A 17,089-nucleotide genomic window follows, 5' to 3' on the forward strand; every position below is an offset into this window, starting at 1 on the left:
GGTCTTCACTCAGTTTTGTGAAAGCAGTTCATGTTTGCCAGTGATTGTCATGTATATGACCTTTGACCTTAGTGCTTCTGAAACTGAGCCCTCCCTGCACATCTCCATATTACACATATGCAGCAGCTGTCGAGGTGTGGGTGGCAGGCCATCACTTTAAGATAACAACACATTATGTGAAGATGCTTAGACAGTAAATCTTCATTCCCCCACGCCCTTACTTGCATTTCCATAAATTTGCATCATTAGTAAATGGGGCATTGGAAAGTTGAGTGTCCTTGAGGCCGGTGTTTTTGAGCTGTCAAGGAGAAACATGCTTTTCAGATTTTTTCTTCTTCTTTTTTTAATGAAACAGGAAGAAGCAGAGACAGTCCTCATTTCATGCATCACATAGTAAAAATACTTGAAGGCGCTAAAGCGTACTCACTTGACACCCCAGGTCAGTGTTTTCCAAGCTGTCTTGCGTCTTACATACACTTAACAAGCTGTTTGGACCATATAGGAAGCGAGCAATGACACCAGCTTTCTGGCATCACTATAGGAACAATCGAATACAGAAAACCACGTGAGCCCACAATAAAGTGCACCTATTGACCCAGCCCTTTATGTGATGAGTAACATCTTATTTATGTTACGTCTGTTTCTCTCAGGCACGAGTCACTGTTCTGCCGGCTAGAACTGCAAAGACAAATTTAAGGGTGTTTCAGTATTTGCTGCAGTTGGTCTCTTGGTTTCCACAGTAACGACTACTCACACAGTGTCTTGAGATACAGAAAGAGAGGCTAAGCTACTCTGCAGCCACAGAAGGCATTTTTCCTTTGAAATTAATGAAAACGTCTCCATTACTACAGAGCGCTGGCAGTATATTATGTTGGCAATGAGTTATGCTTTTGTGGCACTGACATTAAATTCCTGATAGAGGCAACTGAATACAGGCCTCACTGTTGACGCATGTATTCATCTTTATATAGTGTATTAAAATTACCAGAGATAAAGTTGCTGTTAGTGTATTGATAATGTAAACAAATCATGAAATGAAAAGCAATCCTCACAGGCTTTGATGTCCCATTTACAAAAGATGGCACATTTTTCAACATGACAAAGTCCTGGAAAGTGGATAATTTGTAACCTACTGCTGAATATTAGTGTCTGGCTGTAATTTGTGGAGATGTGGAATATGCCCACGACTATAGAAAAAAAACATATAGCAAACTTGTACTCTTAGATGGTATACAGCAGTAATGGAAAGAAAGTGAGTCAATTTTCATCCATTTATACTTCAACTCCACTACAGCTATTTGACGGGTAGACTTTTAGATTTTTAAGATTTTAAGATTTTACATTTGATCAGCATGTAAGATATGATGCATTGTTGTAGATTAAAATATTAAGTATTAGTTAAAATTCACTCTACTACAATTAAATGCTATTAAGACATTAATACAGTTATGAATAATGTACTGTAGTGTAACAGGTATGGGTAATTTTTCTTCAGTAATTTTACATCTATTGTAATTTTATATTTGATGTTTATGTTTACAAACTGCAAATTGTGTTTTTAATGTTCTGCAGACACAATTTCCAGACCACTACCAGTAACCCCTGAAGGTAAATGTGAACAAAATTAGATTTTTCTAAACCATTCCTCTTGGGGAAGTGTATTAGGACTTCAGCAAGTCTGCAGTAAAAACTGAGATTTCTACAATCGTTCACCCTGCAGCTTCTGACAGTGGCACAGGATTCCCCTGCCACATCTAGATGATAAGAGCTTTGATTGCACAAGCCTTCGGTGCTCTGAAGAGCTGTGTTCATTTTCTTGCAGCTCCCATGGCTGTGGTCTCTGTTATTGGTGGGGAGAAACATTCACTGTGGCAGAGACAGAGACTGGGCCTTGGCCTGTGGCTTAGTAGAAATGTTTTAATTGACTGAAACAATGTTTAATCCAGTCCTTGGGACAGTGGAAGAACAAATGGGCACAGCAGAAGCCCAGTGTTGCACTCCAGTCTGGCTGCCTTCTCCAGGCTGTAGTGGATTTGGATGCAGGTCCTGCTTATATGAATGCCTTGATCACTTCTCTGAAACCTCTGGATTATGACTAAAAACCACTCAGCTGGTCAGGCTCACAGCGTGGGATTTATGGAGTCCTGCTTTGGGAAAAGGTGCCAAAGACACACAGTCATCTTCAATTCCTTCCTCTTCACTGCCTCCATGTCTTTATTTTGGAAATTATTGGAAACCCATACTGTTTGAACCCAAGAACCAGAATTACCATGTCAGCGTCTTGAGGTTCATTATTACCTCTGACTGAACACATGTACTTTTCTATTATGGAGTGTAACAATGAAATAGAAATATGGAATGTATTTGCTGTGATCATGATCTGCTGAGCTGCTTCAGAGTCTGAATTATACAGTGACAATCGGAGGGATCAACTTTTTCTCCAGGGTGAAAGGAAACTAGTACAGTGCAGGCACATGTGGTTACAGCTTGGTTCAGTGAACTGAAGTGATTCAACTAAAGCCAAACAACTAATTAACTAAAGATGTCAAATAAATGCAGTGGAAGAGAAAGTACAGTATTTTCCTCTGTCATGTAGCAGACTTAAAGCAAATGTACATACTTTTCACCAATGCTAATAAAATGACTTAGCCTTCAACACACATGTATTTTAAAATTGTTCAATGACTAACCAGGTAAAAGTCCTGAATTCCTGTATGACAACAAAGGGTATTCCTGTTTTAGAACAAAAAGGTAAAAGACTAAGTAGACCACCACATCCACACAAGACTATTAAAATTAAATAAAAAAGCATCAGTGTTTGTTAAAATTAGATAATATATGACATTTATATTTGAACATTTATATTGAAATGCCAAGCTAACATTTGAAATGAAAGGGTGCGCTATCTGTATAAGTTAGAAACTAGCTAACATTAGCGCTCATCCATGGATAATTGACAATCTAATTTGGACACTCTTAAGGTGAGACAGTCAAGTGTATTACATAAGTTAGATAGTTAGCAACTGCTGCTTACATGCACCTACAGTGTCTGTGTGTGCGGGAGTGAGCCACTGAAGGCTGTCCAGGCAGGTGAGACGTTAAGAAATGGTATGGTCCACTTTAGGGTCTGAAATCGTATTACATTCTTACAGTCATAATTATGTGAAATAATCATGACTTTTCTAATTACAGGTCAGAAGGATATATAAATGCTGTAACCTCCCCAAACTGTTGTTTTTACCTCTTTTGGGAGGTTAATCATGTGGGGTCAGACCACCACCACTTCCCCCTCATAATTTGAACTCTGAGCTGTTTGCTGGCTGGAAAAACCACTCAGAGAAATACGGCTGGAAGAGAGGCTTAAAATGTTTCTTGCAGTTGTCTGGAAGAAAAATACTCCCAGGTGTCTTTATTGGTGTTTTAATCAACTCTAACATTTTATCGATTTCAGCAAGAGGCATTTCATAAAGCAGCAGGCCAGAACAGGTTGGCAGTGTGTACCCTCAGCTGAACAAGCAGCAAACTTTTCTTCATGGGAACTATGAGCCATGGTCTGCCATCGGAAAACTACACCGCTGCTTCTCTGCTGTTTGTCTCCTGCAACAAAGTCGCTTTCACAATGCATGTCTGAGGCTCAGTGCATATTTCATCTCCATAATTAACAAACGCAATCAGAATTATGGCTAAAAGGTTCGAGTCTGCCTGTGGCAACACTGTCAGCCCAGTGGCGGTTCTGTCTCTGCTTGTCTCATTAGATTGATGACAATTTCCATTGCATTACTCAGTCTATATTAACATCTCCATCCCTATCTGAAAAAATAATCAGAATCATGGCTTAAAGGCTTCGTTCCCTTGTGTCTTGGAACACTGACTCACATCTCCCCCTTGCAATCAGTAGCGTAGACGGATGACTGTGCACAATATTGTCTTTCATTAATTACAATGACAAACTGAAACCTCAAACGATATTGCAGGGATATACTCCAGTTACGAATGTCTTTACCATAATTGTGCTACCCTGACTTAATGGCTCAGTGAGGTGGGTTGTAAGGTGTCATGCCTTTCAAACTGGCTCACAGCCCTTTTTGCATCATCTTTTTTATCTTTCATCTTTTCTACCCTTTCCTATCAGCTAATGCAGAAATAGCACAAAAATGCTTTTTAGTGATTAAAATCAATTGAACAATGCAGCTACACAGAGACTAATTTGTTGGTGTTATTATATTGATAGCAGGATTCATAAAAAGATACTGAGAAGGCAGGATTAAGCCCTCATTAAAAGCAATCATTCTCGTCATTTGCAGCTTTTGCTAGAATGACAGTAACACATATCAGAGGCTATTAGTAATGTTATGAGTCTTCATAAGGCCTTTGTTTACAGAATAGTTAGTGGGCTGAAGATAAAATCACCTTTTTCAAAATACTGAATGATTCAGGTAACAAATTTTCATTTAATAAATGGGCAGTTTATCATTTTTAATATGCACAAAGGTGTTTGGGTAAATTTATAGTGATGCTATGTGGCAGTCTGTCTGTCTTTTCAGGCTGAAATATGTCAAAATCTTTCGAACTGATCAGCATGTTATTATGTACAGACAATAATTGTCCCTAGAGGATGAACCCCACTGCCTTTGGTGATCCCCTGACGTTTCATCTTCTGCCTCCAAGAAGCTGATGTTTTTGAATTTCAGTGAAATGTCTCAGATATTGGATGGATTGCCATGAAATCTGAGACGGATCAATGGTGCCCAGAGAATCCTAATGACTTTGATGATGACTTTAATTTTTGTAGCAGATGTAGCCTGCAGATGTTACCCGCAGGATAAATTGTAATAAATTTCCCAAATTTCCCCTCCAAAATTTCAATTTGTCCAATCCAACGGTAAGTCATGACGAATCAATCAGCCTCAGCTGTACATTGTGTCTGGTGCTAATAAGCATTTTAGTTTTCACTTGATGACAAACACATGACCATTATCTGCTAACCATCAGCATGTTAACATTGTGCAGCCTCACAGAGCTGCTACTGTGCAAACTGAGGCAAAGATGCTGCCCAGTGCAACCACAGTACGACCATAGTGCTAATGCTGTCTAGTAGGTGCTAATATACTTTTGACAAGCGGTTGGGCTCATTAAAACAGCTGAGGGTTGCTCAACAGTACTTTGATAGTAGTTATAGTTTCATGTTATTTAACCTCTTTGGATGTGGGGGAATAAACAGGTTTAAAAGCAGATGAGAGGAATTCTGCTGTGAGATTAGCGAAACACATGCACACATATACCACAACCGGAGGATTTTTCGGAGATTAAAGAATCGATTATTTTTATCCCTCTTCCCCAGAGCCAACCTCACCTATGCTTGATGCAGATTTGGGGCGAATAATATTCTCTATTATAACGAAGTGGCGGCTGTTTGAAGTTTCTCCTTGGCTGCTTTGATTAAATGAATTCCATACGGTATCTCCAACACAATTTAAGGAACTGCAGTGATTGAACTGCCTAAGGAGGGAGTTTTAGACACATTCACTCCAATGCCTTTACCAATAATGCTATACGAGCGCTGTCTCACTGAAGCACATCCCTCAGCACATCCCATGGTGTGTTTGTTTCTCTGTCATAAATAATTTACAGTTTGTCTTCATGCTGGATTGTGATTTGATGTTTTCATAGAGAAAAATGTTTAAAACCAAAGATAAATACACAGCGTCCCAAATTTATGAGCTTCCCCAGAGGGAAAGCAAACCCTGAAGGTTTTCCCACCATGACAGGTGATTGTTTCCCACCTCTGAACTAGCCTCCGAAATCTTCTCTAGAGGATCTGCACTGTGGCTGACAGTGGCTGTGTACATATGCTATAGTACATAAATAAATGAAAGTAAATTATTCTATTTTGAATCATGACATAAATTTTGTCATTAATAAATCATTAACTCATTGATTTTCAAACATTTGGCTAATTACTGTAGACAAATGAGACAGTCACTGAGTCACCGTCAGCTTCTTCACATTTTACAATGAAGCGCCCTCAGGTTAGGTTGAAGATTGTTTAATGACACAAATGAAAGAAAGGACAAGTGAGAGGCTGACTTTCTCATCGCACACTAATGTTTAAAGAAGCCAAACTTAGCTCGTCTGACGTCTGAGACATTCAACAATGTATATATATATATATATATATATATATATTTATATGATTAATAAATACATTTATTTTAAACTATTGAGTGTTGTAAATCTCACAGAATCGAAGAGTTAATAAAAACATTTTAAATGTACACGAAAAGGTGAAATAATCATAACATAAAAAACATACAATAACATGTTCTGTAAACATAACATGTTAGCAAACAGGAGCACCATTAGTATTTTTATGGAGCTACTGGAATCATTATTTGGCATTAATGAAATGAGTGATGTTTGTTTGCGGTTTAGCTGCTGAATGATTTAACAAATTAATTCTCCTGTTTGCTCTGTTTGTTTTTTTTATTTTTTTTATTTTTTCCACAAATGGAGGGAAATACCTGGTTCTTTAGATGCTAAATTCTGCTGGGCGTCTAGCTGATGATTCAGTTATGTAACATTACAGATGGCATGATCATATAGTGGGGTCTACACATTTCGTGTTCAATGCCAATGTTTAATGCAAATTTGAAATATAGCGTGATGTTCTTGTAGCTCAATAAAAAATAGTGCTGTGAAGGTCAGGACGGAGGGTGAGTATTAAAACCAGAGATCTGGGGTTGTGCAGTGCTGGACTGACATCTCTTTAGTCTTTGGACTGTGTGTTACTAAAGAAGAAAAAGAATGTGTATGTTTTCATAGAGAAAGGCTTGAAAATAGATCTCTTAGCCAGCAATTCTGAAGAAATGCAGGAAAGGGGATGCTAGGATATAGAGCCAACAAGGTGTTTAAAAAAGATTAGATGAGATTTTACGGCCTACAGTTTCTGATATGTGTTTAATGGTATGGATTTGGAGGAGCACTGCAACTTGGAAAGGCAACAACTGACAAAAAAACCAATACACATTTTTCTCAGTAATTTACACCTAAATTTAAATGACGGTCCAATGAGATCACGCACACACCCCAGATAATATCACCTAATAGGTAAGAAGGTGAACATTCAAATGTGATTAACATAAAAAGGGAGGCAGGAAATAAAATATTGACTGTGCTCCTCTGTGATTAAACTCATCATTCAAGATGGCATTTCAACCATCTCAATTACAGGATATGGCCTGTAATAAACATGGACCGTCCATAGGATAATGCCCAAAGATGAGGCCAAGGGGGTGCAGGAGAGATGAAACATATATTATCTCTGATATCCAGTGAGAATAAAAGAATTAGAGACCATAGCAAAAGTTGCTTCAGTTCAGAACTGGCCTTAGAATTATCATATTTTTGGTGTCCTTAATATTAGAGTGATAAAGTTATCTGTATGTCGATGGATACACTGCAAACATGAACTGATAATAGCTAATTCAGCATACTTTTAATGGGAGGAGGAACACCAGCGAGTTGGCTGAAAAAACATTAGGCCTATGCGGCTGTAATTATTACTGTGGTGGGAGTGAAAAATTACTAATACATGCTGGATGAAATTAAAATCCCTGACTGGTCACTGGTCACTGGTCACTGCCCCCCCCCCCCCGAGAGAAATAAATTCTGTCCGACTGGGGCTTCAGAGGCCTAAGATATTTGAAATATGCATTTTCAGCCTGTGATGGAGGCATTGCTGCTCTGGCTGAATATCCACACTCAGTACACTATCATTGTGTGCATTGAGGCAGGATGCATGCAGTTTCAGCTGTAGAGGATGTGGGCCGATGGACCACGAGATGCATAGTTATACTAGGAGGGATGAAAAGCATGAAATACGTTTAGGGCATTATCAGGCAGAGACACGCAGAAGGCTGCGGTGGCGTAGACCCATGCAGACATCATTAGCAGCTCAAACCTGTATTCTTCACCGTGCAGTTTACTTTTTATTTGTCACCTTCCAGCTAAAGGACGATCTTGGGGTTATAGGAAGTTCAACCTTAGCAAATGAGGGGGAACGATTTATTTTGGGAATACCTCTGGTGATAAGGGGTTATGGCTTTGATGTCTTAGGCACAACATCAACATAATAAATACAGAAAATGCAGAATAATACCTGGCATGGCCCAATTTATCTCTGGAACTGCATGCTGACATTCACTTCATGGAGAGCGTCTCCGAGAGGATGTTTTTCTGGGTGTCGGGATGACTGCAAGCTTGAATGAGAACTTTGCTGCAGGCTGAATCATTTTTGTGTCGCCTCAGTCAGTGATAGAGAGAAGCAGAATGAGGGTGTATTTTCATGAAACAGGTTGGCATTTATATATTTTATATTTACATTACATAACACTGGATTTTTATGTAATAGCCTACCGTAATTCCCCTTTAAGTTATATTGTTAGTTTCATATTTGAGACAAAAAATGATGCAATTCCTTTTACCTTTGTGTTATTAATGCAACATTATTTCATAAACTGCTAGCAGCTGCTGTACTTAAAATGTCAGCTGTTCAGGACTGAAGAAAAACAACTTTCTTTTAAGATTGACATCTCTGATATTTTAAAGTTAGACACTGTTTTTGAAAGGTGTGTTTTTGCAGCTTACAGTCATTGACATTACTCATAACATAAAGGGCTCTCAGACAGGAAGTGAAAATCTGTTTATAAGTAACACAGTGCTGCGAAGATGAACACACAAAAAAGAAGCAATTGGTTTGTGGTATTAGCAGCTTCCTCTCAGCCTGACAGATGACGACTAGATTTCACGTCGTCCAAGCTGCTGATCAGTTGCGACATCTCGCTCAGTGGCTGTCTGGTTCTCCTCTGCGTGGTCCTGAATGTCAATGTGCAGAGCTCCCCCACACTCAGACAGTAGATGCTGCACTAATTAACCAACCCTCTCGAGTAGCCAAGCCCTCCCAATGGCATCTGTGCCAAACAGAATTATTAAAGAAGGAGGGAGGAGGAGCTGCACCTCCTCTGCAACACAGCAAATACCCAGGTTGAGCTTAGCATCCACTCCGTCGCCCTCTGGCTCAGGAGCCAATGCTGTCATCAATATTAACACCCTAGATACATCCGACGCTGTAATGCTTCTTTCTTTTACCCCAACCTGATGAAAATTTCATGTGGATCACATAATTATATTTCTGTATTCAAATGAGCACTGTCTGAGGAGCAGAGACGAGTGGTGGCTCAGTTTGTGTGGAGGCTGACACTGTGTCTGTTTTACAGTTTAGTCAACATAAAGGAGGCCTGTGTGTGGGTATATATGTGTGTGTGTGTCTGTGTGTGTGTGTGTGGGTATATATGTGTGTTTGTGTGTGTGTCTGTGTGTCTGTGTCTGTGTGTGTGCGTGTGTGGGTATAGACGTGTGTGTGTGTGTGTGTGTGTGTGTGTGTGTGTGTGGATATATGTGTGTATGCTTGTCAGGTGGTGGTATACAGTATGTCCTTCCAGTTCTGGAAACTGAGCTGCCTAGCTTATAAATAGATTAATTTTCTACTCTGCTAATTTTTTAATTTAATAATCATTGGCCCCCCTCCTCACCTCCTGTCTTTTGGCATTCCGTCAACTTTGATGGCTTATTTGTTGATTTGTTTATTTATTTATTAATTCATTTACACCCCCCTCTCCCTCCTCCCACCAAAATCCAATTTTAGCTGACATTTCTTGTCGAGATGCGAAGGATGACCTTTGAAAACAGAACACTTCCTGCCAGAAACGTGAAGGAGGTCTCACTCTGTGCTCAGAAAACACTCGTCCTCTCCTCTCCTCTCCTCTCCTCTCCTCTCCTCTCCTCTCCTCTCCTCTCCTCTCTAGCTACTGTTAAGTAAGTATAGACTCTAGTTAGCTGGATAGCAAACAGATAGCGAACCATCTAAGTAGTCCCATTACTGAATAAAAGGGATTTTCGGAATTTTTTATCACATAATATAAATAAAACACTGATGCATGTGATATGATACAGATACAAAACAGTTTGTATTTTAATAAAAGCACAAAAAGGTGTCATTTAATTGAACTAAAGTCACATTTACTTATGCCACTTCCACAAGTTAATTTATGTGGTGTTTGGGCACCTGCTGATGGTCATTAGTCCAGAGACCCTTGAGGTGGTTCCTCAGAGTCTTTAAAGGGTTAAGGGGCTCCAGGGTTTAATTTTTGTGATTCGCTCCACAGAAATGAGCCCATCCCATCTGAAGGCTTCTGTGCAATAAAGAAACATACAGAAACAATGTACCTTTTTATAATAAAATATAAAACCAACAACAACAACTTCACCTGAGGGTTTGAGGTCTGATGTGTGTGAATTTGACTGTGTGATCTCTTTGGATCTAACGTTATGTACATTTGGAGATCTTTGGTCTAACATGTGTCTATTTTAGGGTCTTTTCATTTGACATGTGTCTATTTGGAGATCTGTGCTCTGTGTGATCTGTGTGTCTATTTTGAGGTGTGTGATTTAGCGTAAATGTTGAGCAGACCTGCTCTACATCACCTAATGAGCTGCTGTTTGCTCACCCACATCTCTCTCTCTCTCTCTCTCTGTCTGTCTCGTTCTCTCTCTCTCTCTCTCTCTCTCTCTCTCTCTCTCTCTCTCTCTCCCCCCTGTAATGCATTCTTTCAGTGTATAATACAGGCCCTGTGGGACCACAGCTTTTCTCTGGGAGGGGAAATTTCATGCAGCATCTTTACATATTCTCACACACATTTCCCGGTATTTAGAGCAGTGCATTCACACTAGCACACATTTCAAGGTGACAGTTGACACAATGTGTGTGAGTGACTTCATGCAAATGTGCTAAAACTGTGGGTTTTAACTGTGTGTGTGTGTGTGTGTGACTGTATGTGTGCATGAGTGATAGAAAGTCTTGCAACATCCATAGCTCCCTGTTGCCATAGCGACACTTCTGGTTACAGGAGTATCTATTAGGCCTCCCATACAAATTAACCTATTATGGAATGTTTGTGTGTCTGTTTGTATGTGTGTGTGTGTGTGTGTGTGTGTGTGTGTGTGTGTGTGTGTGTCTGTGTGTGTGTGTGTGTGTGTGTGTGTGTGTGTGTGTGTGTGTGTGTGTTGTGTGTGTGTGTGTGTCATGATCACAGTCACTCACTGTACACTACTAGAAATATATTAAAAAGTGCAATTTCCTGCTGTGTATATTAATATATATATATATATATGTTTATATTACATTCTACATATTTTTATAATTGCATTTTTGTCTTATACTTTTACCTTTAAATTATTTAAATCATTATTTTTTTACACACCCATGTTTTTTTTGTTAGAATTGTTCTGCTCAATTATCTGTGATGTTTAATTTGCTATATTCATATAAATATATCATATTCTTCAATTGCTGTTTTCTGTTGGTATATTTCTATTGAGCAGTGTCTCCATTAGAATTCAGTCTTATTGCAGTGTATGTACATTATGCTACATCCTCTATCATTTCAGCGTGGCTGGATACACACTGTGAGCTGTGGTGCTGTGTTCAAAGTGACAATAATATGAAAAGTGTGTGAGTCATTAAGCAGCTGTTCACATCAAAGAAAACATCAGATCAGATTGAATGCTGCTCGTTCATTTCCCTCTCATGATGTAATGCAGCACATCGATGGAGCATGGGCTGATAATTGGATTTGATAGTGTACTTTATGAAGAACTGCGGTCTTAATGCCCACACAGAGACGTTGTATTTCTTAATAACTGTACGGACAGATGCCTGTTGTTCATATTTAAACTGATTAAAGGTTCTGGTCAAATCACTTGTAAGTCTCTGGATATTTGCTATTGAATTTAGTGGCTTCCTGAGCTGCAGGGGTTCCTTAAGTCAACTGAATTATTTGGCTTGAAAGCGGTCAACTTTCTTTTATTGAGTTGGCTGAGCCCTGAAGCTCCACACAGCCAGGCCTGTTTCCCTTTCCATGTCAATAGTGCTTTGCCTTATTTTCAGCTATTAATGCAGGCCTGTATATCTAGTTGGCTATTCATGTTTTTTTCATATAATTGTATTAAATTTGGCTTACTTAAGATGTTGAAATACATCACAATACTCTAAACAGAGGTACAGGGTGATGTGTTGAGACAAAAACAAAATCCAAAGAGACTGAAATATTAATTTCCCCTCAAAAGGAAGAGAAGAAAGCATCAGAATGACCCCTGAAAGCGATTTGCTAATTGTGTTTCTGAAACCAAAACTAGAAGTGAAAAAAGGGTACAGAAACAGAACAGACATGACTTCAAGCATGAGATATAAAATAATTAAAATCAACTTTCTTGTCGTTGTTTTTTTTCCTCTGCAGAAACTTGTCAAAGAATCCTCTCTCCACTCTGTCATGGCAGCTCTTCCAGCACCTCCAACTCTCCGAGCTGTAAGTCTTCCTCCCTCGTCTCATGTCTCTCACTGGCTTTTGTTTGTGTTTTATTAGAGCAATTTATCACCATTCCCTGCACACTATCTGCCTCAATACAAATTGTCTTCACTGCATACCATTATAATTCCTGTCTTTGTTGTACAAAACCTCTAATTTGTCTGAGCACATGTTGAAGACTGAATCTATAGGCGGTGTAGTGGCACTATGATCTTATAAGTCATTTGTTGACTTAATTAACACACACAAAGGAAATGTAATGGCCTGGTAGGAGGAGGGAGTCTGACCCCATTTTCCTGTTTGTTATGAATATTTTAGCGATCATTGTGTTTATGAAATGAGTTTGCTCTTTCACCACCGGGGAAAACACTGCAGTGTCGACCCGCTTGTAATTTACACATCATTACCCCTGTCAGCACTGTCCATCATTTGAACCTTCGCTGTGCTCCGAACACTGGCCCCGCTTCCTGCACCTTCTGGCGTATAGAGCTGAGGTATAGGAGGATGTGATACAAGACTATTTCAATCAGGCCTCCTTATTGTGCTATTTTCAGAGGTAGAAGCAGGGCAGGTCCTCTGAGAACACGGCACAATGCTGATCTGGGGTAGTCCTGCGGCTGCTGCACAGGAAGCACAGTGGAGGGAAAAGCCCCGTTTACACTGACACTATAGCTTTTAGCTTACCCTGCCATCCTGAGCAAAATGTGTCCATCACACTTGCAGGAGCCGCCGATATTACAGAACACTCTTTGTTATCCATCCTGCGTAGGAAGCAATTGACACCAGACCCCACACCAGAGCTCCACTGTGTCATCCCACTGTGGGCCCTCACCAGAGGCAGATGGGTCTCTGAATCCCTCAAAATGCCTTTTATTGGGTCGTGAATTTCATTTTTCACCGGATTTCACCGGATTGTAGAAGTTCTGTACTTTTGTTGTCTAACCAGCAGTCCAACTCAGCTTATGTGTGAGCTCTTCAGGCTGCAGCTGCAGTGTCTCAGTTTCATACCCCATACTTTCATATGTGTATGTATAAAGCTTTCCAAATTAAACCTAAAGCTCCTGGAAACATATTTTCTTCATCAGCTTCTTACTATAAGTGATGGATTTCTACATAGACACACAACCAAGTTAGAAGAGTTTGGGTTATTTTACATGAGACGCTTCTCCCCCTGGTTTGAAGTAGTCAGGGCTCATCTAGAAAAAGATGGAGTCACACACTTCCATGCATCAGTTGAGAATTAGCAGCATTTGATTTTAGTCAAATATGATTAAACCACACCAGCACATTTCTAATGAAGCAGATTAACTAACTACTCTGACGCATCATTTAAAAATTTTAAATTAAAAATTTTAATTATTATATTAAATAGGTGTATTAATGTGTAAGCAGCATTTTGATGTTGTAACTGGTCAAAATGGAGTTTATCCGCTGGATATCTAGATCTATAACAATACATATGAAAAATGTGAAAAATGTGAATCTGCAAAGTTACTTGTGACCATAACTATCAAATAAAAGTAATAATAATAATCATAATAATAGTACATTTTATTTGTAAAGTATTCTTATGGATTATCAGATGCTTTAAATGACAATGAATCTTAAGTAAGAAAAAACAACTAAAAACAATAACCTAACTAAAACATACAAGTGCAAAACAGTGGAATAGTAGAATAGTGAGATCAATAATCGACTGGCATTAAATAAAATACTAAATGCTAAATATAATACTAAAGCAGAAGAACCTCAAACTAGTAGTACAGCACTTAATTGACTAAATTACATCTTCACCACTGAGAATATTATACAGAGCAGCTACTTGTTTAAAAGAAAAATAAGATCAAGATGTTTTTGCCTACAGAGACACATTAATATAACATTAGAGTTCAGTTGAACCACCTTAAATTCTTCGACAGACCACATCGCACGCAGCAAACTAAAATAACTAGTGCAGACCCTTCTTTAACCACATCACCATTACATCTCCCAGAGCTCAATTTGCTCCGATGTGCAAATCCTATTTCTTCTTAAGCAACCATTTTAGATGCGTACAAATGGTGTCTTTGTTGTTCTACATGAAAAGCAGGGCAGGGTGATGCCTGTGTTTCCTGGTGAATGCTGATGAGGAGTGAGGGTTTATGTCTATTCCATTTGGTGTGTTTAGTTAAGAGGTGTCAGTTGGAGTGGCGTGGCGGCACAGACGTGGGCCGAGGCGTTATGCAAGAAGGAAGCCATGTGGAATCAGGCCTCGCTAATAGGAAATGAGTCACTCTATCATGGGTAGAGTCTGCGACGTGGCCCTGACATCATTACTCTCTTCACTGTGTCTATGTGTTCACCCAAACCGTATTGGTAAGTGCCAATCATTCAATCATGCCAAATGAAGCGTGCTCACCAGGCAGCTATTTCCTTTAATTATTAGAAGAATACACAATGCAGTATCAATGATAAGTGCCCACCCGTGCTGCTGAACCACACTGATATTATGTAAATAGAGGAAGATCAAACCAGCTGAAATAATTTCCGTTTTATGTGAGGAAAGGAGAGCATGGCCCTTTGCCATGATCCTGTCGCTACACCGTGTTATCTCAGTCACTCTAGGCACTGCTATTGTTATTGTATTTCATTTTTCTGTTTTCACAATGAAAGACCACCAATTTCAAAGCTGCAACACACCGGTGACGATGAATAGAAAACATACAATTTTTTTTGAAACCTTGAATTTCGCTGTGGAGCCTTTACAAAGATTTTTATGTATCTATTGCACATCTCATTAAAGTCTATTCTTTTATTACACTGGCGCTTAAAGATTCTCCCTCAGATTGCTCGCAATGGCCAGGTTTGGAATTAAATGCTACATTTCCCTCTTGTTAGTGCTGCTGCACACTTAATTAATTATGTGTAAAACATAGTTGAACAAACGATCCAGATACTTTAAGATGGAGGCAGGACTTCTCTGTTAACCACAAACAAGCCCTGAACCTGTAGTCCCGTTCTCACTCTTTATGGGGTCTAAGGTGTAGCTTCCTATGGTTTTGAGGGGCTGATTCTTGCACTGCAATCAAAACCAGACTCAACCTGTTTGATAAAGCAACAGTTAAAGGTGAAGAAGAAAAGGTAGTTTCTATCAGTTGACGTAAATCAAGTCTGTTTTTCCCTTATCAGACTCTCCTTATCAAGCTGAGTAAAGTGTAACAGTTGTTTTGTTTTGCAGGTTGATTGCACAGATATTTCACACTCCCTGCAATATCTTAATATCAGTAACAACAGCAATACTATCAGTGAAATCTCAATAATCTCAAGTCTTTTGTGGCTCCTGTGAAAAGGCCCCAACATCACATTGAAGCCTTACAATAGACGTCTGCTGTGTGCTGCCTCTGGATGAGACACAGATAATCGGCTCTGCCTCTTTGTCTGTGTGCCCTTTAGCCAAAGGACCAGAGCTACTGCAGTGAGCTGCGCAGGCCAGCCAATCATGAGCCTGAGAACAGCAGCAGGGTGAAGGGGGCGGCTAAATGCTAAATCTGCCGCTGTGGCTTCCGGGGTGATATTATTGGAGATTATTTGAAGCGGAGTTAGCGGCAGTCGCCAGAACCTCTGTCTTCGAGGAAGCTCATTCTGTCTGGTCCACAAAAAAAGAGGAAAATATTCTCCTTCTTTAGAAAGTGAAGCGATCTGCCTGAGGCAATGTGCATCCCGAATCCCTTTATTCTGTTAGCGCTTCTTTAATCCCAGCTCTCTGGGAAGCAGGGGCCGACGCAAAGTCAAACATTTACGCCTCTCACTGCAAAATGGATTTTTCTTTGAATATGGATGAAATATGAATAGATCAAACCTGTAATCTTCTGAAATGACTGCTAGTGGATTAGGATGAATTAAACATTAAATTTCCAAGGGCTCTATGAACAGGTAAATTACTACATTTTAACCTTCATTTCATTAGAGTCCAATTGCACTCAGAGCAAACTCTTACTGAAACACATTTACACTGACTCTTCAAAATCATCAAAGACTGACTTGCAAGAGGGAGAGTACTCAAAATGGTAGAAAAGACTAGACTGTGGACAGCAGTGGCCTATACGTTAAAGAGGTCACAGATCCAGACAGCCGAGTAGAATATATGTGTGTAAAATGAGTAAGAAACATTTGCCTGTCAACAATGCGTCTGTGAAAACAGCCACAAGTACAAATGCAAATACAAGTCCACTCCTTGGACAAAACTTTCCTTTGGATGTGTCGTCCCAACACCCAAATACATATCACAGCAAACATGCTTCCAGGGGTTGATATCTGCTTTTAAAGGTCCCGTATTGTAGTGAGTAAGGTTTCCATTTCCTTTGTGATTATAAAGTAGGTCTAGGTTCTATATAAATACTGTAAAAGTATTAAAGTACACAATGCATGAAAAAAATGCACACAGCCTGTATACAGAAGGTGTGCCTTAAAACGAGCCTTCATGACTTCTGTAACTGTGATGTCACAATGAACAGTCACACCTTCACACATGCCCCTAGCACAACCCACCTGTCTGAGAATTTACCTGAAATCTGTTATATTTTTCTTCAGTCAGCAGTCTGAGAGCCTCTCGTCTGATGGGCTCACCAACCTTAAAACCACAGATATGATTTCATATTGAAAATAAAGCTTAAAATAAAACATCAGAA

General features: G+C 39.4%; 1 protein-coding gene across 3 annotated transcripts in view; it reads left to right on the forward strand.

Annotated features, from left to right (window-relative positions):
* The window catches only part of ntrk3b (neurotrophic tyrosine kinase, receptor, type 3b), a 178,088-nt gene that overhangs the window by 57,990 nt on the left and 103,009 nt on the right, over nt 1–17,089 (forward strand). For all 3 annotated transcript variants that reach the window (XM_071489377.1, XM_071489376.1, XM_071489378.1), the window contains exon 4: nt 12,354–12,422. In XM_071489377.1, the coding sequence (XP_071345478.1) occupies nt 12,354–12,422 (69 nt within the window). The remainder of the gene's footprint in view (nt 1–12,353; nt 12,423–17,089) is intronic.

This window comes from Trachinotus anak, unplaced genomic scaffold (genome assembly GCF_046630095.1).
Source record: "Trachinotus anak isolate AG129_WGS33_773 ecotype Australia unplaced genomic scaffold, CSIRO_AGI_Tana_v1 ptg000011l, whole genome shotgun sequence".
In the NCBI taxonomy this organism is placed as follows: Eukaryota; Metazoa; Chordata; class Actinopteri; order Carangiformes; family Carangidae; genus Trachinotus; species Trachinotus anak.